The sequence below is a fragment of the Vanessa cardui genome, chromosome W, assembly GCF_905220365.1.
Source record: "Vanessa cardui chromosome W, ilVanCard2.1, whole genome shotgun sequence".
NCBI lineage: Eukaryota > Metazoa > Arthropoda > Insecta > Lepidoptera > Nymphalidae > Vanessa > Vanessa cardui.
The window spans coordinates 10,999,964-11,021,997 of record NC_061153.1 but is presented as its reverse complement, the minus strand read 5'-3'; the positions used below and the strand labels follow the sequence as shown (position 1 = coordinate 11,021,997).

The 22,034-nt window shown below is 37.2% G+C and overlaps 1 protein-coding gene across 1 annotated transcript; it reads left to right on the top strand.

Moving 5' to 3' along the window:
* Nucleotides 1-11,878: 11,878 nt before the first annotated feature.
* On the top strand, nt 11,879-12,781 carry LOC124542606. The gene has a single exon (XM_047120533.1). It carries the CDS (start codon nt 11,879-11,881, stop codon nt 12,779-12,781), a length of 903 nt encoding a protein of 300 aa, XP_046976489.1.
* Nucleotides 12,782-22,034: the final 9,253 nt, after the last annotated feature.

Here is a 22,034-nt window from a genome sequence, read left to right as displayed (position 1 = left end):
TCATTATTAAGACCTAAAAACTGCGGATAATTTTTAAGCGGATGCTCACCTTTACATTTAACGCAGGGTTTAGGTGTAGATGAGGCTATCGGAGATTTATCGTCAGCCTGAGTTCGACTTGCAATAGAAACCATGCTTTTAATTTTCGTGTTCTGTTTATTAGACTGGTGAGAATGATTATTACTTCGCGATAACTCTAAGGCCTCTAGCAAATCAGCACGATTATGCAAAAAGTTTATAAATACGTCTAGTGTAAGAGGTTCATCCTTACCAAGACGACCCTTAAGTTCCTCCCATTCGCGATACGTCTTAGTATCTAATTTTTGTATTATAATATGTATCAACAAAGTATCCCAGTGCTTAGTCGGTTCGCCTAGAGAATCTAAAGTTCTTAAATTTTTATTTAATTGATCAATTAAACGCTTAATAGACACGGATGACTCTTTAGTAATTAAATCAATGTTAAATAATGCTGTCACGTGATTTTGAATGAGTAATCGTTGATTATCAAACCTTTCGCATAATATCTTCCAAGCAACAGGGTAAGTCTTCGCTGAAAATTCAATGGACTGTATAACTAAGGCGGCAGAGCCCTCTAGTGACCCTCTCAAATAATGAAATTTATTAATGTTGTCAATTTCGTCGTTGGAGTGAATGAGACTAGAAAATGAATTTGACTAAAAAATTAAAACTAATTTGATTTTAAGTGAAGCTGATGTTGACTAACTATTTTTTATTAATATGGATAGATTAAGCGTTCCGTTTATATGAGTCAGAAACTACTTCGAGGACAATTTCAAAGGAAACTTGCGAAAAAAGGAAAAATAGACTTTCAAAAATGCGGATTTAATACGTCATGCGGCGTAAACTACAAGGTACCACCCTCGAAAGAGGTGTAATCGACCTCAGTAAAAAACATTGCAAAAGAGCTATTATATGTCGTACATCAAATCACATCACATCATATACACAAAATTTGATTAAAGACAGTAAGAAATTCTGCCCCAAATCGCACCCTAACTGTAAGCTGTTTAGGAGTTCCGTCAATACATAGTATAAAACAAAGTCACTTTTTCTGTCCCTATATATTCAAAACTACGCAACTGATTTTAATGCGGTTTTTTTTAATAGATAGTGTAATTCAAGGGAAAGGTTTCTGTATATAATACATGAACAATATAGGAAAGAAACACTGACAATTTTAGAAGTTTGCAATGTGATGTCGTAAATAAACAAATTCTTTAGTATATTTAGTATCAGTATTGCACCCGTGAGAAGTCGGGGCGGGTCGCTAGTTGATTATAATATTTGATTATGACAATTACATGAACATAACCACGTTCCGGAAGGTGATTCAAATATCCAAGTAACCCATAAATAAAATATTCGACCGAGTATTGCTAACGTGCTCCTCAGAATTGTTGCGTTCCCTCCCGTTCCCTTAATTTGTCATAGATCCTATGCTCAGAACTTTACCAAATTTACACCAAACTACGCTTAAAGTATATCCTTTATAATAAAAAAAGAATAATCAAAATTGTGCCAACCAATTTTGAGTTATTCACCTATTCATCGCGCACATACATAATGCAAATTTAAGACTTATGTCGTTTTCATACGGATACCACCATCGGAAAAAAATTAAAAAAAAATGGGACCCCACGGGAAGCACTACCTTTCAAACAAAAAAAAAATTATCAAAATCGGTCTACCCAGTGAAAAGTTATGAGGTAACAAACATAAAAAAAAATACAGACGAATTGATAACCTCCTCCGTTTGGAAGTCGGTTGAAAAGTATCATGGAATCATCTAGCCAGTTATCATAGGAACAGCTAAACTTAGGCAATTGTATAGTTGGTAATTTAACAAGATTATTGTTATTATTAACCCTCATAGTATTTTTATTACTGTCAGAACTCGAGTCACTTAATCCTGTAGAATGAGCAACTAAATCCTGGGCTTTAATTGACTTTCCATGTCTTCTGTTGCACATTCCAACCTGCACTGTACTTCATCATATTGTTCAAACATGCTGCAAATTTTATGAATACGTAATTGAAGTTCTTTTACCTGAGACTGACTGACTGACCCATCTAAATCGTTTAAGTAATTTCCAAATAATGTAAGCCGGCCTTTATAGGTTGCACGCTTTTTAATAAGATCTCTTTCTTCCCTTTCCGACATTATGTGAAGCAAGTGTCAAATCCTGGAATGTATACAATTCAAAATATTAAATATAAATTTAAACAATACTTTATATGGTTAAGTTACTTGTAATTTAGTATAAGCCTTACAATAAAACAAATTGTAGTACAAAGACAAAAATTAATAACTCGACTTAACTATATTTTCAACCGACTTCCAAAAGGAGGAGGTTATCAATTCGTCTGTATTTTTTTTTTTTTTTTTTTTTAATGTTTGTTACCTCATAACTTTTCACTGGGTGAACCGATTTTGATAATTTTTTTTTGTTTGAAAAGTAGTGCTAGTGGGGTCCCATTTTTTTTTAATTTTTTTCCGATGATGGTATCCATATGAAAACGACATAAGTCTTAAATTTGCATTATGTATATGCGCGACAAATCGGTGAATAACTGAAAATCACGTTAACCAATTTTGATAATTCTTTTTTTATTATAAAATATATACTTCAAGGGTAATTTGGTGAAAGTTTGGTAAGGTTCTGAGCACAGGATCCATGACAAAGTAACGGAACGGAAGGGAACGGAACAATTCTGAGGAGCACGTTAGCGATATTCAGTCGAATCTTTTATTTATAGGTTATTTGGATATTTGAGTCACCTTCCATAATGTGGTTATGTTTACGTAATTATCATAGTCGAATATTATAATCAACTAGCTACCCACCCCGGCTTCGCACGGGTGCAATACTGATACTAAATATACTACAGAATTTGTGTATTTACGACATCACATCGCAAACTTCTAAAATTATCAGTGTTTCTTTACCTAACCTATGAAAAATATTAGACTACTTAAAAGTCGATTAACGATTATATCATGTAGTTATAATTATTGTTATATTTGGAGTCGGTGTCAGCCAATAATACCCTACAGTATATCTATCAAAAAACAATACGAGAATACTTTAACAAATATGTTTTTTACAAATTACCTTTTAGGGGCTCGTATCGCTTCTTTCTTTTGATTGTTGGGGCAAGGGCACCGTGGCTGACACCGGCTCCAAATATACCAATAACTATAACTACATGATATACTCGTTAATCGACTTTTAAGTAGTCTAATATTTTTCATTTCATTTAACTTAGGAAGACTCTAAAAAATATGTTGAATACGCAATTATTTTTATTACTTTTTCGTGCATATTCATTTGTTTTAAAATAGTGTTTTGTTTGAAGTCGGTTTTTCTTTTTGTTAAAAGTTTTATCTGTAATCAACACAATCTCTGTATCTAATATAAATTAAGTTTATTAGACATATTCTACTCACCACACTTAAAAATATTTATAATAATATACCACTTTTTACAAGTGGTAGTGCCACGCTGTATACCTTCGGGTTACAGCCGAATGGGCCGGCACGCCCGGGGAAGTACCACTCTCTCACTTAAAATCGGCGTAAAGTGGTGGCTATGCTACCGCGTTTCGTCCGGTAAGTGAGAGTTCCGGAGGCCCAATCCCCCTCCCCCCCAAAACTTGATGGTTGTGCAGAATTTGGTTAAATTACCCCAGGAGGGTACCATCAGCGACAGCGGTGGAGAATCCCTCTCTGGGCATCCATGCTCAGGACGTACACCGCCTGAGCAGGGATGCCCAGGCTGCCCTCCGAGTTCTGGGGGGGGCAATTTTGCGCTCGCCACTGTTCGGGGCAAGCGGAGCAGGCATCATAAGGCAACCCCTACCACCCTCGCTGTGGACTTCTGCAACATAAGGGGACTCAACTCCAACCTCAACGCCGTTCACTACCATCTGGAAACGGCGAAGCCGGCCTTGCTCTTTCTAACCGAGACCCAGATATCTTCTCCTGCCGATACGACTTTTCTCTCGTACCCTGGGTACAAATTGGAACATTCTTTTATACCACGAGCTGGGGTATGCGTTTACGTCAGAGATGATATCTGTTCTCGACGCCTCGGCAGCGTTGAAGGACAGGACCTATCGATTATCTGGCTACGTGTAGACTGCGATGATCACCCGCGAATCTATGCGTGCCTTTATAGGTCCCATAGCGGTAATGCCGAAACCGACCGACTGGTTGAGCACGTCCAAATGGCTAGAGATTCCGTGCTTCAGCAGATTCCATCCGCAGAGATCATTATTCTGGGTGACTTTAATGCTCACCACGCAGAATGGCTCGGCTCACGCACCACCGATCATGCGGGTAGATCTGTTCTGGACTTCGCTCTAGCATATGATCTGACACAACTGGTCAACTCGCCAACGCGAATACCGGATGTGGAGGATCATACACCTTCCCTGTTGGACCTTCTGCTGACTTCGCATCCGGATGGCTATCAGGTTATCGTCGATCCCCCTCTGGGCTCGTCTGACCACTGTCTCGTCCGGAGTACAGTGCCGGTTGTGCGGTACTCACGGCCTCGCTTTGTTGGGTGCCGCCGAGTATGGCACTACAAGTCAGCAGATTGGGATGGGATGCGGTCTTTTTTTGCATCGTACCCATGGGGGCAGATGTGTTTCTCGCCGGATGATCCGAACGCTGCTGCTGACTCTGTTGCCGATGTGGTGCTTCAGGGTATGGAACTATTCATTCCTTACTCTGCAGTACCCATCGGTGGCAAGTCCCAGCCTTGGTTTGGTCGTTTCTGCAAAACGGCATCACGCCGAAAGTGGGAACGCTATCAAACCTGGGCTAATGCATCTGCGTCTCGTGATGTAAATACCAGCGCATTCAAAAAGGAATATAACTCTGCCTCTAGGTCCCTCAAAAACGTGATTGCTAGGGCGAAGACGGAGTACATTGGCAGAATTGGCGAGAGACTGGTGCGTCTCCCTTCAGGAACACGAGCGTTCTGGTCTCTCGCTAAGGCTGTCTTAGGGAATTTCTGTCAGCCCTCTTTTCCATCTCTGCACAGGGACGGTGAGTCATTGGCCCATACCGCGAAAGAGAAAGCTGATCTTTTAGGCTCTCTCTTCGCGTCGAACTCGACTCTGGATGACCAAGGAAAATCTCCACCAACAATTTTGCGGTGTGATACCACGATGCCGGAAGTTAAATTCCGGCAAAGTGCAGTTCGTAAAGCACTTCTTTCCTTGGACATTCATAAGTCGAGCGGACCCGATGGTATCCCTCCAATCGTGCTACGGACATGTGCTCCCGAGTTGGCACCGGTCTTAACGCGTCTTTTCCGGCAATCCTACACATTAGGCGTCGTCCCGAATTCCTGGAAGACAGCTTTGGTGCATCCGATCCCTAAAAAAGGCAACCGCTCAGACCCGTCCAATTATAGGCCTATAGCCATCACCTCCTTGCTCTCCAAGATAATGGAGTCCCTTATTAACTGCCAGCTCCTGCGGTACCTAGAGGAGAATCAGCTGATTAGTGACCGCCAGTACGGTTTCCGTCGGGGTCGCTCAGCCGGTGATCTTCTAGTTTACCTTACTCATAGGTGGGCTGAAGCAGTTGAGAGCAAGGGGGAGGCATTAGCAGCCAGCTTGGACATAGCGAAGGCCTTCGATCGCGTATGGCACAAAGCGCTTCTTTCGAAGCTTCCTTCCTATGGGCTTCCCGGGAAATTATGCAATTGGATTACCAGCTTTTTGGCAGATCGGAGCATCAAGGTCGTTGTCGACGGTGCATGCTCTGACTTAAAATTCGTCAATGCTGGTGTTGCACAAGGCTGCGTTCTATCACCCACTCTGTTTCTTCTGCATATCAATGATTTGTTGCAAATCGGGAACATTCATTGCTATGCAGACGACAGTACCGTTGACACCTTATACACCGGCCGCGCTAATATTTCTCGGGAAAACGTCGAAGAGAACCGGAACAAACTTATGTCTGAAATCGAGTCTTCATTAAACGAAGTCTCGAATTGGGGCCGGCTAAATCTAGTCCATTTCAACCCCAAAAAGACGCAAGTTTGCGCGTTAACCGCTAAAAAAACACCATTTGTCGTATCTCCACGATTTGAGAACATTCCGATAGCCGCTACAGGTAGTATCGGAATACTTGGCGTTGATATTTCGAGCCTCGTTCAGTTCCGCGGTCAATTGGAAGGCAAAGCCAAATTGGCTTCAAAAAAGCTGGGCGTGCTCAGCAAGGCGAGACAGTATTTCACGTCGGCCCATCGCCTAAAACTTTACAAGGCGCAAATTCGGCCTCACATGGAGTACTGCTCTCACCTCTGGGCGGGTGCTCCCCAGTACCAGCTCCTTCCATTTGACCGCATCCAACGTAGAGCGGCTCGAGTTATCGACGATCAAGCCCTTTCCGATCTCCTTGATCCTTTGGCTTTGCGTAGAGATGTCGGATCACTCTGCATCTTCTACCGAATTTTTCACGGGGAATGTTCCGAGGAATTGTTCGGATTAATCCCGGCTGCTGAATTTCACCTTCGGACATCTCGTCAAAATTCTAAGTTTCACCCGCACCATCTTGATGTTCGAAAATCCACAACAGCGCGATTTCTTAGACATTTTCTGCCTCGCACAACCACTTTGTGGAACTAGCTTTCGCCGGCGGTTTTTCCGAACCGATACGACATGGGAACCTTCAAGAAAAGAGCCTACTCCTTTCTCAAAGGCCGGCAACGCACCTGCAAGCCCCCGGGTGTTGCAGATGTCCATGGGCGGTGGTAGTCACTTTCCATCAGGTGAGCCTCCTGCTCGTTTGCCACCTATGCCACCTATGATTAGGAACTATACATACAAAGTACCTATTACTTATTAAATTTTACCAGTTAATAAAATTAATATAATTCAATTTACCTTTAGTAATAAGTATTATAATTATTAGGTCAATCGGGTACTAACAAAGAAAAATTAATAATTTTTTAGTTAAAACAATCACAAAATATAATGGAAGGAACTTTCTATTTAAATACAATTAAATAATAAAATAAAGTTTAATTGATATGTACTGACCTTTATATAAATCTTAAATCCTTAAATACTACCTGAATATAAGAGTACTGGGTGGAAATGAAGCACTGAAATAGCTAAATACTGCAATATTCCATAAACCACGTCATACATCCAAATCCTTTGTTCTGTGATCCGACGTCTGTTGTGATTTCACTTATTTCTCCACGGAGAAATCAGTATCCCTTTATTGTGTTGTATGTGGCTGGTTATTTTTAAGATTTACTATCCGGCCGATGGACCATGTCCATGAATATCAGGTGTATTTAATGAAAAACGGAATTAAGTTTAAGATCAGTATAATCACTATAAGAGCGTAATATGAAGAGAGAGAGTAACAAAAAACTGTGTCGGTAGGCATAAAATAAATCTAAAAATATTAATAAATATGAGCAATTAAAATCTCGGTGAACAGTAATATTGCTATTGTAATTTTGACAGGAGTTATTAAATCAACTAATATAAAAGAAACAAACTAAATGTTATATGATTTTTAGACACCGACATGAAATAATCATTGCAGGAGCGTTTCTTTGGTCGCCTGAAAACAGTATTCAAAAGTCTTTTATCAGGTGGCAATAAGGTTCGCGCCTTCAATGGTTGGATCATGCCGGTCTTGATACTCTTTCGGCATACTCAAGTGGACTAAAAAAGAACTAGACGCCTTGGATAGGAAAGTCCGTGTCCTGCTGACTGCATATCGAATGCATCATCCTCGGTCTTTGGTGATGAGATTGTATATCCCACGGAAATGTGGTGGCCGTGGCTTTTTAAATGCCAAGACCCTACATAACCGTGAGGTATAAAAACTCAGGGAGTATTTTCTCTACACTGACTTGGATGTGCACCGAGATGTAGTTATAATGGACAAGGGGCTAACTCCGCTCTCCTTAGGCAAAGAGAACTGGCGCAAACCTGTAGTACTAAGTGCTGAAAACCGCAGGGAGGTATGGAAGAGCAAGGAGTTACACGGACACTTCTATCGGGCCCTTCATGGACCCGATGTTGACTTTATGGCAACCGTATCTTGGCTACGATTCGGCAACCTTTTTGGTGAAACCGAAGGTTTTGTCTGTGCGATTATCGGTGAAGTTATCATGTCGAGCAATTACCGGAAGTATATTGTGAGGGATGGCACGGTGGACATATGTCGGGCGTGTCACGCTCCGGGCGAATCCCTTAGACATATAATTTCCGGTTGTTTTTGTCTTGCTAACGGAGAGTATTTGCACAGACATAATTAAGTGGTCAAGATTATCCATTAACAACTTGCACTTCGATTCGGTCTTGTGGTATGAAATGAAATAAATATAGTTTGAAATGAAAATAGTTTATTCTTTATCAAGTTGTACATAGCAAATAAAGGTTGGGACCCTCTAGTGAGTATAATATAATAATCGTGACAAAAAGACCCGCACTTCCATAACATACAATTCTGTCCATGTTCTTAAAAAGAATAAACAATATCTTACTATATACTAAAACTCACAATCAGTAGGTAAACTAACATAAAAATAAAATTTACTTGTGTGTGTGTATGTGTGTGGGGGTGGGTGTATGTGTAGATTACAGTAGATTAGATTATGTTTTATGAAACAGAATTAATTCGGTGTCATCGTATGCTTTTGTTTTTAACCATTCAAATAATTTCTGTTTGACGTTAAAATATTGTTCGGGATATATGTTTAGAATTTTATTAATTTTATTATAAAGGTAGGCAGAACTTGTTATATATTGGTTGCTAGCAAAAGTAGTCTTAGCACCATACGTTTCAGCAATTTTATGTTTTATTCTTCTGTTTAATGAACTGGATTTAATGAATTTTAATGATTTATGAGCTTTAAGAATGATACGTTGGATACACATTTGTCTGACAGTCAGTATCTGGCTCATTGAAGTGTATAACTTGTAGCAAAAGCCTTTGCGCTCTCTCAACTTCAATGAACTTAGATTTAGCAGCTCCTCCCCATACAGGAATACAGTATTCCAATATTGACTGTGCCAAAGCTTTATATATTTTATGTAATAAAGCCCAAGAGGCTTTGTGATGTAACATCTTAAATATCCAAATTAGTTTACGCAATCTACATCCTATAGCTTCTAGCTGTGCATCCCATGATAATCTTTGATCTATTAACACACCAAGATACTTGAAAGAGTTTACTCGTTTGATCATGGAGCAGTTATTACAATCCTAACATTTAATGCTATTGGAAACATGAACTGTAACATTATAGTTACTATCTGGCTGGGTTCGATTATAGATGGAAAAAGGCATGTAGTTTGTTTTGGTTATGTTTAGAGACAGTAAATTTGACTTCAGCCAACAGGAGACAGTGAAGATACCTCTATCTGTTGTATTTTTAACTTTAATCCAACTAGTATCTGTAAAAACAATTGCGGTATCGTCTGCATAGGAAAATATTTTAGCATTGTTTATTTTTAAATTACAGAGATTATTAATGTAAATTAGAAACAAGGTAGGTCCTAAGACACTACCTTGTGGTACGCCATAAGTAATTTTTGAGGCACGACTAACAAACTGTCCAATTTTCACTTCTTGAGTTCGGTCGCTCAAGTAGTCCCTAAAAAGAGCCAGTGAGGTATCTCTGATTCCCAAATTTTCTAACTTTTTCACAAGAATGGGAACAGAGACTGTATCAAAGGCTTTTTTAATCAAGGAATACAGCCAAAGACTTTTTACCACTGTCAAGACTCTTAACAATGTGCGAGGTTAGAGCTTCAACAGCGTCCTCCGTGGATTTGCCCTGACGAAAACCATATTGAGAGTCTGACAAAAGCTTAAATTTATCTCACATTTATAATTTCTTCTATTAACTTTGATATTGACGGCAAAACGGAAATTGGACGATAGTTACTAACGTCATCTCTGTTACCACCCTTGTAAACGGGAGTTATGATAGATCGTTCAAGCAGGGACGGAAAGGTTCGTTTTCTAAAGCAAAGGTTCGTTAGATGACAGATTATTGGAACAACTACTAGTTTAGCTATTTTTTAAAATTTGGTTGGAATATTATCCCATCCAGGGGCACTATCTGTTTTAAGAGTCATAAGTACATCGTGTACTTCTTGACAGTCTATATCAAAGTAGTACAAAGGAGTTTAACTGACTTGTATGAGTATTGGAAAAAAATGAACCACTTGTTTGGACAATATCAGTGGCCAGTTTTTCACCTACGCTAGCAAAGTAGTCATTGATATAATTAATTGATTCAGTGGGAGAAGATCTTATGTTTAGTAATTCTGTATTATCTGATTTTGAGCAGTTCAAGTTAGTTATCGATTTAATGTTATACCAAAATTTTTTAGAGTTTTTAGATGATTTTTCCAAATGATCTCTGTCGTATTTTCGTTTTAATTGTTTGATAAGTTTATTGCAGAAATTACGATACCTTTTATATGAGATTTTTAAAATTTCGTTAGATGGGTCTGATCTTAGCCTTTTTTGCATTCTATTTCTGTTTCGAATACATTTCAATATACCGGGAGTTATCCACGGCTTTATAACTCTTTTATTTTTAGGTACACGTATAGTTTGGGTGTTATCTTTCAAGGACTCAGCAATATTATGAATAAGCTTTTCAATTACAGTTATTGGGTTATCACAAAATAGTAATTCTGACAGATTTTTCTCCGCTAAACTAACAAGAGCCCCATCAAAATTTACAATAGTTTTTATGCTCATATGTGCTTTATGTTTAGATGTAAGTGAAGCCAAACAAAGAAATATCATATTATGGTCTGTGATGGTAGTGTTCATGACTGCGATTTGGGCAGAATTTTTGTTTTTGTCTAATTTTATCATGAAGTGATCAAGACAATTGTTTTCCCTTGTTGGGAATGAGTGACCCGGCATCAAACTGTGCATCGATAACATGTTCACATAGCTTAATCTATTATTACGTTCCTGACTTTGCTCTGCTTCTTTAGCGATAATATTTATATTAATATCCCCAGTTAATATAATATTTTTAAAAGATTTTAAAGTTTCCAGATGGGAATTTAATGAATTGATGAACTGTTCAGCGTTTATGTTTGATGGCGAACGATATATGCCCAGAATAACAGTAGTTCCAATACTTATTTCAATACATGAAGCATGACATAATTTAATTTCTTTTGCTTTTGTCCAAACAATATTTTTATTTAAGTATACCACAACCCCATCATTCTGATTGAGGTGATGAGTCGTGGCGTGCATATTATAATTAGAAAGGTTTGGAATTGTTTTACTAGGATTAATTCTACATTCGGTTAGTATAATTATGTCAGGGGCAAAGTTTAATACATTTAAGGTAACATTCAAATCGCATATATTACTATAAACACTTCTAATGTTTTGTGATATGATAGTTAAGTCGTTTTCTTTAACGGGTATATACTGCTTAAGGTCTTCAATATAACATTGCATTGCATGCTAAAAAATTCCTACCCGCTTAGAAAAAGTGTTGTTCATATGACACATAATTAGAAGTGCAAGCGATTATCGCGGTTGTGTACTGAACGGTTAAATTATTTCCGCGCGCAGCTTCAACGCCGGGCAACACAACTACGATAAGACGGCCCGCGGCAAAGAGTAAGCAACCACAGAGTATCTAGTTAAAACAGTTGTCTCTCAGAGGACATTTATCATTTATTCTAATTTTACCTAAATTAAATTGAATAAAAAATGGATTGTTCGGGTTGTAAAAATAAATGTGACGTAAAAGGCATAAAATGTAGCTTCTCTACATGCAAGAAAAATTTTTGCTCAACATGCATTAATACGTCTGCAATGACAATAGAACGCAAGAAAACATGGAAATGTCCCGATTGTTCTGCTTCTCTTAAAGGAGGCGATAATACCCTAACACCAGTTCGTCAATCATGCGAGACTCAAAACGTTACTTTTCGGAAAAAACAAGATACAACACTGACCCCAACAACTGATTCTTCTAGCTCAGAGTTAAAAGAGCTGACTTCTGAAATTCGTCTTCTAACTCAAGAAATTTCCTCGTTGAAACAACGTCTCGAAGACGCCACGCTCTCTCTATCCCATTGTCACGAACGTTTAGATGAGCTCGCATCTTCTGTTGTCATAAACAACTCTCGCATAAAAAACCTTGAAGATCGTGAACAAGAGGTCGTTAATTTAAAAGCCACCGTCTCCTTGATGCAGCGTGAAATAAATACACAAGCTCAAATGCAACTGAGAAATGAATTTGAGCTATCTGGTATTCCAGAGAGGTCTAACGAAAGCCTACATCATGCTGTGCTCCTGGCAGCGCGGAAAATAGGAGTTGAACTAGAAGACCGTGATATTGACTGGGTTACTCGAGCGGGCCCACGTACTAAGTCTGAAAACCAGAGTGTCAACGAAACGAGGCTTCCTCGACCAGTGGTCGTACGTCTTCTCCGTCGTAGCACACGAGATCAGATACTCAAAGCATCCAAATCAAGAAGAAATTTAACCAGCTCAGACCTCGAAATCACCGGAAATCCCTTAAAAGTCTACTTCAATGAAAGATTGACAAAAGAAAATAGGATGTTATTTCGAGAGGCTCGAACAAAATCCAAAGAGAAAGGCTACGCACACTGCTGGAGTAACCAAGGCACAATTTTCGTTCGTCAACGCGAAGGCAAAGCAGCTTTACCCATTCGGTCACGGGAAGACATGGATCGTATTTTTAGTACTTAGGATAAATATAATTCAAGTGTACGTTATTTTGTCATACTTTAAACTAATATCATTTTTATTCTACTTATTCTTCAAATATACAGTAAATATCATAGTAACACTTAGCAGGTATTATATAAATTACATTTTTTTAACTTATATTCACCTATATTTATGTTTTTATTTATATTTATATTTATATTTATATTTACAATGTTATATATTCAATATCACGAAATCACGAAAATTTTTAATTTCTTTGTCAAAGATCTCGAGATTAATTACCATAGTATGTAATGAAAATATCATTTTTAACGCATTACAACAACTTAGCAGTCCGGGCCTAATACAACAAAAATCAACTAAATCTAACAAATTTAGGAAAAAAATATATATTCCAAATGCTAGATAATAATTTATTCAATGATCTGGACTCTTTCAGCTATGAGTGCCATACAGTTCAAAGTCCAGAATTATGTGGAGCGCTGTTTTCAACTACTTATAATTTCAAGATCGTATCATTAAACATCAGAAGCATAAAAAAGAATTTTGACAATTTCTTAGTAACTTTGACAAGACTACATACACATTTTGATGCTATCATACTGACTGAATGTTGGCTTAATGAAAACTCTGTCATACCTCAAATTCAAGATTTCAGTAGTTTTAGCACACGTAAATTCATTAATCAGAGTGGCGGTGTTGTTGTTTATGTGAACAATAAATGGAATGCGTACACCACTGAATCTTGTATCGAAGATGCAAATTGTCTAAAAGTTGACGTAGGCAACTCCATCACTCTACTAGGAATTTATCGTTCCCCGTCTTTCCGAAGTACGAATAATTTCTTTCTTTCCCTTGATTTGATCCTACGTGAGTGTTCACCAAATCTGCCATTAATAATTGCGGGAGACATCAATATCAATATCATGACCACAGCAAACATTAATGACATAGGAAATGAATATTTATGCCTAACAGCTGAATATGGGCTAACACCTGCTATAACTATGCCAACAAGGAAGGACTCCTGTTTGGATCATATCTTTATCAGATCCAAATCATCAGTTATTGGTATTGTTTGTATATCGGATATTACAGACCATGAGCTAGTTATGGCAGGACTATCTATCAGTAAACTGACCGTAAATAAAAAAAGGGATACTATTACTAAAAGAGACGTGGGATCGATTCAAAATGATCTAAGGCAGATAAATTGGGATAACATTCTAGGTAAACCAGATATAAACGAAGTCGTTGCAGCGTTCACTAACAAACTTCTATTGATCATCGATAAGCACTCAAAAAGCTATAAAATTAGTCGAACTAAGCAAAATTTAAAGCCATGGATTACACCAGGATTAATACGTTGTATGCGACACCGGGATCGTCTTCATGCTCGATCAAAGATTAATCCGCATGACGAAACGCTACAAGTGATTTACAAACGTTATCGCAATTTTTGTAATAGTTTATTGCGTAAACTGAAAATTTCACATGAAAACACGAAATTAACAGAAGCTCAAGGAAACCCAAAAAAACAATGGAAGGTTGTAAAAGATATTTGCCATCTATCCTGTACAAAAAAAGAACCTATAGAACTACTTCATGTTAAAAATTCAAGGAACGAATATCATTCATTAGATATATGTAACGAATACTTCGCGACAATAGGACTTAATTTAGCTAATAATATTTTAACGGAATTAAACACCGACCAGGAATATTTATCGTCAAAGACGAATGCAAAATTCATTCTCGCAAACTCATTTTTCATGCAGCCGACTGATTACTATGAGGTTGAATCAACTATTATAAAAATGCAAAATGACAAGGCGCCGGGCGTTGATGGTCTCAACAATAGTCTAATAAAACAAGTCAAAGACTTCATTATAAAACCCCTAACCCACATTTTCAATATGAGTATATCCTCTGGAATTTTTCCTGATATGTGGAAGATAGCATGCATAACTCCAATCTACAAATCAGGTCCAAAAGACGCTCCAGACAGTTACCGTCCTATATCACTTCTAGGAGTATTTTCTAAATTACTAGAAAAAATTGTCAATATACGACTTACGAACTTTTTCGAAGGACATGGGATTATTTCTCAAAGACAGTTTGGTTTTAGACGTGGTAAATCAACTGAAGAGGCTGTAACACTACTAACATCACTAGTTGCATCTCATCTGGATAAGAGTAGAAATTGTGTTGGAGTATTTTTGGACCTTGCCAAAGCCTTTGATACTGTTTCCATTCCTATACTTCTCAAAAAACTCGAGAATGCAGGTATCAGAGGTATGCCATTGGAATGGTTCAAAAGTTACCTGACTGGACGAAAGCAGTGTTTAAAGTTAAGTGGATATGAGAGTTCAATCCAGAATGTAAACTTCGGTGTCCCACAAGGAAGCATTTTAGGCCCGACATTATTTACACTATATGTTAATGATATTTTTAACCTTCCACTGAATCACGCGGATATAATTTGCTACGCAGACGATACGGCAATTATATTTGATGGAACTAACTGGGCTGAAGCTCTATTGAACGTAGAATTGGGTATGTCTAAAATTAATACATGGTTAAAGAACAATCTTCTTACACTGAATGTTTCAAAAACCAAATTTGTCAGTTTCCATAAAACCCTAACGAGTAGTCCCCCACCAACATTGTCTAGTGTATATATACATTCATGCGGAAATAACTTTAATATATGTAACTGTCAAAAAATAGACAGAACTAATAGTATTAAATATTTGGGTATTGTTTTGGATCAACAATTGAATTTCAAAGCTCACATCGAAGCGGTTTCGGCGAGAGTTCGTAAGCTTGTGTATATAGTAAGACATTTGCGAGATATAGCTGGTTTAGAAACCCTACGAACCATATACTACGCCCTATGTCAATCAATTTTAAGTTACTGTATCAGCTGTTGGGGTGGCGCTTCTAAAACCTCCATGCTAAGTTTAGAAAGGGCCCAACGTTCCGTCCTAAAAGTACTATTGCGAAGGCCGTATAGATATCCAACTGATCTCGTTTATAAAGAAAGTGAAGTACTCAGTGTTCGTAAATTGTTTATCCAAAAAATAACTCTATCTGTTCATAAAGCAATTGTCAACTCTAACGAATATTCTAATATGTTGAAGCGTCGTATTTTTAAAGTACCGGTCCCAATCGTTAACTCATCCTTTGCACGACGTTTCAATCCTTTTATATGCCACTTCGTATATAATAAAGTAACTAGCTTATGTGACATAAAACATTGCACTTTAAATGAAGCTAAAAAGGTTCTTCATAATTGGCTAATTTCATTGTCTTATGAAAATACAGAAAAAATTCTTATCGTACAATCGTGATCTCAGATTATATTTATATTTTGGTATGTTATATATGTATGTGTGTATATGTGTATATATATATGTGTATGTGTATATATGTATGTATATGTATATATATGTGTGTATGTATATATGTATGTATGTATGTATATATATATATATATATATATATATATATATATATATATATAATTCTGTTATAGTGATAATTATTTCTATATATTTATTTATTCTATTTTATTTATTTATTTTTGTATCTTTTTCTTTCTATACTTAAGATTGAATACTTTTAATTTGTAACATCTATATAAAGAACACACCATTTACCGTAGGTGAAAATTGTTATAGTTAATCGTAAATAAGGCATCCACGACACAAGCTTGCTTAGTGTGGACGCCCCTGCAAATCGCGCCATGATATCACTTCAGCAAAATGTTATGGTTGTAAATGTGTTCCCTGTTAAAATTAAGTTAATGCTGGTAATAAAGTATTTTCATTTTCATTTTCATTGCTCTACTAACTTCGAGATCGTGTATTTCATTTTGAGTAGTAAGAGACCTACCCATAACAATGTGATAAATTTAGTAAGCCAAGTATGTATAGTATGTAAGTTAAATATATACATAGTAGTATAATATGTAGATATTTTTGTAAATGAGTTCCATGATCTGTAGTATAAATGTTCTTAATACTAATAATTACATTAACAGCTAATTCTAATAATAACCTAAACATAATTTTAAATATAATATTTTTAAAATACTTTAAATTGAAACACAATTGGTATATAAAGCCGGCTACATATAGTCATTTTTGTAATAATTGATGTGCTTGTGTCTCACTATTTATGTTAATAATAGGTGAATTTTCATCTTTCCGTAGATAAACTTTACCGTAAGCAGTCCAACAGAACCGATACGTTTTCGATTTAGCGATGTCCCGAGCCAGAAAGTACAGGCGGGCTCCTCTTGGAGTAAGTTGTTCCGATATGTAAACCGGAGTGTCTTCGGTTGTTCTTATCCCTAAGTGTTTGGCACACGATTTAGATTTATGTTTAATATTATAGGCTTTACACATTTTCAAAATGCCAGTTTTTAAAGTGGTGGAGGAAGTCTAAACAACGATGGAGCTGTGTTTTGTTTTTTCTTTTTTTACCCGTACTCTATAAATGTCCTTAATATCGGTTTTCTCAATATTATAGCCTACATTTCTGGCCAAACATAAAACCATTTCAGTAAGGTCTTCTTTGGTTTCGTTGGCTTGTGAAGGAACGTTCTATATTTCGAAGTTACATTTACGCATCCCTCTTTGAAGATCTTCAATCCGATCCTCCAGCGTGCTTATATACAGTTGATCGTCCTTAATTTTACCTTCGAATAATTCAATTTTCTTTTTAAATTCCTAATTATGGTCGGTTAAATAGGCGATTGAGTTTTCGATATTTATATTTGTTTGTTGTATCCTTTATTGTACTGTATTCTTATTCTTTTTGAGTAGCAATAATTTTTTGGATTTCCTTCGTTTGTGTGGAAAATAAAGATGTTATCTTACTTTTTATCTCGAGCTTAAAACTATATCTAGGTCTATGTTGAATTCGGTTTCTCTAGCCCGTTTGTTCCGATACGCAACATAGTTCGGTGGTGTTTTATCCTCTCTACTAATTAAGTCTATTTCCGAATAGGAGGCTGACTTGTTTAACGATGGATCCATGGTACTAGGATAGTGTATATTAGTAGGAGCTTATAGTAAATAACGTTAGATCTCGTATGGTAGGTGGGATTTTAAATTCCAATCAGTAATTAGTACGTAAATCGTAAGTGCAAGATGGTCCGGTCAAAAGTACCTCATAGGTGATAAAAGCAGTTGGGCGGAGTCATACGAAAAATTACAAAGCAGTTAAGCGGGGTCATAGGCCAAATGGCCAACAGTTGGGTGGAGCCACCTGACCAATCACGCAGCTGTAGGCCGAAATTTCAGTCGCAAGCGCAAGGTACCAGGGCAACAGGTAAACAGAAGATTCACTCACTTTACAGACGGTCTCTTGCGATTTATGTTCTCCTATTTTTCACAACACTATTTATTTACTTTAAAAGTGTAATTATTTTTTTTTAATAAGCTTTTTATCTTTTCTAGGTTTAATTAGCACGTCTACACCGTACGGCGATCCGGGGGGAAGAGGAGTATCAGAGGTACCATACTATAGGTATGTGCCCGACCCAGTTCTCGAGAATGGTCATACAACACTGTACTGGGACCGATCTATAATCACTGATAGAACTGTTGTCGCCAACAGGCCTGATATAGTGGTGATAGATCGGTCAAAGCGCCGCACGATAATTGTTGACGTCACCATCCCTCATGCCGAGAACCTCTTGAAGGCTGAGAAGGATAAACAAATAAAATATCTTGACTTAGCTCACGAGGTTGTCGACATGTGGGAAGTGGATACAGCAGTTATTGTGCCGATAGTCGTTTCAGCGAATGGCCTAATGGCCAAGAGCCTCGACCATCACCTTAAGAGGCTCTCGTTAGGCAGCTGGGTCAAGGGCCTGATGCAGAAGGCAGTACTCCTCGGCACGGCGCGTATTGTGAGGAAGTTCCTCTCGCTGGAGCCCTGACCACCGGTGGCTTGGACCCTGTTCCCGCCACCGGTTGGCCTCTGTATTTTATATTTTTAAATATATTTTATATACTTTGTATTTTATATTTAAAAATGTATTATATATGTATGAGTAAAAAAAATAGATAAAGAAAGGTATTTTAGGGTAAAGGTTTAAAGGTAAATTACTATATTTTTAGTTTTATTTTTATTTTTTTTTATATAAATAGACAATTATTTATTAACATAAGAAATTATAACATTAAATGCTTAAATATACAGGGTGACTGCTGAATTACTATCGATACTTGGGGACGTGATATTTGACGATCATATATGACAAAATAAAAATTAATATAACATAAATATTAATAAACTTCTAAGTAAAGTTACCCAAAAGTTATGTAATTAATTACGCATCGTGTGAACACTCTAGCTGCGTTATCGATACAAAACAGTTATGTAGGTAGGCACATTTAGTTATCGCGCGGTAGTTTACCTACATCCAAACGCCGCGCGCCGCCGCGTGTTAACAGGGTAGCAGGCTACCTTAGATAAACAAAAATGATCCAATTCCCTTCATACTTTAATCCTGGCTTAGGACAGGCAAAAATACCAAGATATTTATTATTTATTTTATTTATTTAAATACTTTATTGAACACCATGTATATAAACATATATATATGGGACAAAAGGAGGACTTAATGCCTTGAGGCATTCTCTGCCAGTCAACCTTTAGGCTAATCTGAAAAGCAAAAGAAGGCGGTGTTTAATAAATAAATAACAATATAAAACAATATATCGATATACTTATATAAATCTAAATAAAAATAAAACATATACATACATATCATATACAAAATAAATATTGATATATACTGTCTATTGTAAATATATATAAAGATATAATAAACAGAAGTCAGGTAAGAGCTAGGGGCTATCAGACAATATGTGCTCACGTAAGAGAGCTTTAAAAGTAAATTTAGAGGTAGCTTTTCTAATATATTCGCGTAGTTTATTCCATAATCAGATGACTTGAACGGAGAAGGAATTAGAGAGGAAACCGGAAGAGTGAGTAGGGACAGAGAGAAGGTAAGAATCCTTAGAACGTAGATGACGATTATGATTATTACTAAGAAATTTGAATTTACCTTTCAAATACTCGGGAGAGAGAGGATCAAAGAGAATAGAGAAAAGAGATGAAAGTAATCGGAAGTCTCTACGTTGTCGAATTGTGAACCATTTCAGTTTATCACGATACTGAGAGATATGGTCGAACTTACGAAGACAGAAGATGAAGCGCAATGAGTTGTTTAAGAGACGATCAAGTTTATCCAATTGATTTTCGTTGAGATCGCAATAACATACGTCTGCATAATCAATTATGGGAAAGACCAAGGCGTGCACAAGTAAAATCTTAGTCTTGATAGGAAGGAAATTTCGAAGTCGATTCAGACACCTTAACGTGGGTGTAACTGAGCGACTTATATCAGAGATGTGCACAGACCAACTAAATGTGGTATCAATATGAAGACCAAGGTCTTTTACGTGATTACGGTAAGGAATATTTATGTCATTGAATAAAACGGGTGGTAAAGATGTTAAGCCAAGGTTGGTGATAAGTCGAGAGCTCCCAATGACGATCGCCTGACATTTAGATGGGTTTACCTTTATCCCGAACTTTTGAGACCATGTATTTACACTAGCTAGATTGTTATTAATCGTTGCAATAGCATCATTTATGTCATCCAACTTGGCTTGACAATAGAGCTGCAAGTCGTCGGCGTAAAAATGATAAGAACAGTTGATGTAAGTTGTGAGGAGATTTATAAACACAGAGAAAATAAGAGGAGATAAAATGCCACCTTGTGGTACGCCAGTATGTAGGTCAAACCAATCAGAGAGAGATTGATCCACTCTAACTGCTTGCTGGCGTCCGCGAAGATATGATGAGAACCACTCCAAAACCAAAGTTGAAAACTTCAGATGCTCGAGTATAGCAAGGACAATATCGTGATCAACCATGTTAAAAGCGTTAGAGAAGTCGATTAAGACTGAAATGGTGACCATCCTATTCTCCATACCATCCCGAATATCTTCCGTGACCTTCAGAAGAGCAGTAGTAGTACTATGACCGGGCCGACAACCTGACTGAAATGAACTAAGTATTTTATTACTATAAACTAAGGAGAACACTTGTTTGTAAACTGTGAGTTCAAGAATTTTGGACAAAAAAGGAAGGATCGAGATTGGTCTTAAATCAGTTAACTAGCTAGGGTTAGAGACTTTAGGTATAGGAATGACAAAAGCCTTCCGCCAAGTTATAGGAAACATCCCGGTTGACATGGAAAAGTTGATTATGTGAGTGAAAGCCGGTAGTACTTTATTTGCAATTGATGTAACCATCGGACGGTTGATACCATCGAAACCAGTAGAATTTGACTTAATTGAAAATATAATGGTACGAATTTCCTCATCAGTTATCGGAGAAAAGACAAAGTTATCACTTGTCGCAAGGCTCATTGACCTGATTTCAGAGATAGTCGTTGATTTAATATCTGAGCATAAAGGCGTAATTGAGGAAAAATGTTGATTTAAAACTGTCGAAATTCTAGGTGTTTTCATTTAAATTCATTATGTTATTTGTAGTTTATATAATCATCAATAGATGGCGCTGTACGTACTTAAATCGCGCTATCGTTTTGTTTCTTACAAATGATAAGGTATTTAGTTTCTTTATGTAATGGACATTGTGTCTTGTGTTGAGTAATAAAGTATATGTGCAGTGCAAAGTGTTTTGAATTGGAGCCCTACGGATCAGGTAATAGTATATAGTGTCGAACAAAAACATTAGGAGAAAGAGTTGAGACAACAGCTTTCCCTTCCCGCTTGCTTAACTTTTAAGTAGTGACGTGGGTGTCTCACAGACGGCGCCTAGACAAATTTGAACCTTATTTCGTCAATTTAAGTAATTTACTTCCGCGCCTCCCGCTAGCTTCTCGATTCGTGATCCCGATTGGTCAGTCGAGCTCGCGCTCGCGTCGAGTGAACAGTGTGGCGTGTGTCACCCTTCGGTGTCCGTGAGACGTAAGGTCAGTATTAGTGTTTGTATTATTTTAGACGTCACGTCCGTGTTTATGTTAAATGTTCTAAGTGTTTCACAAACGTCACGTCAGCATTCATTTTATTGTTTTAGATGGCTGAGCCAAGTACTTCTGGAATTAGTCGTAAAAGAAGAAGGGTGGTGTCTAACCTGTCTCCAGACTTCGACAATACGATACAAACATGGTTAGAACAAGAACTTGAGGGTGATTTTAGTGATGTAGATGACGATC

What these genes read in the sequence shown, in the direction of transcription:
- LOC124542606 (XM_047120533.1), top strand. Translation starts at nt 11,879, where the DNA reads ATGACAATAGAACGCAAGAAAACATGGAAATGTCCCGATTGTTCTGCT.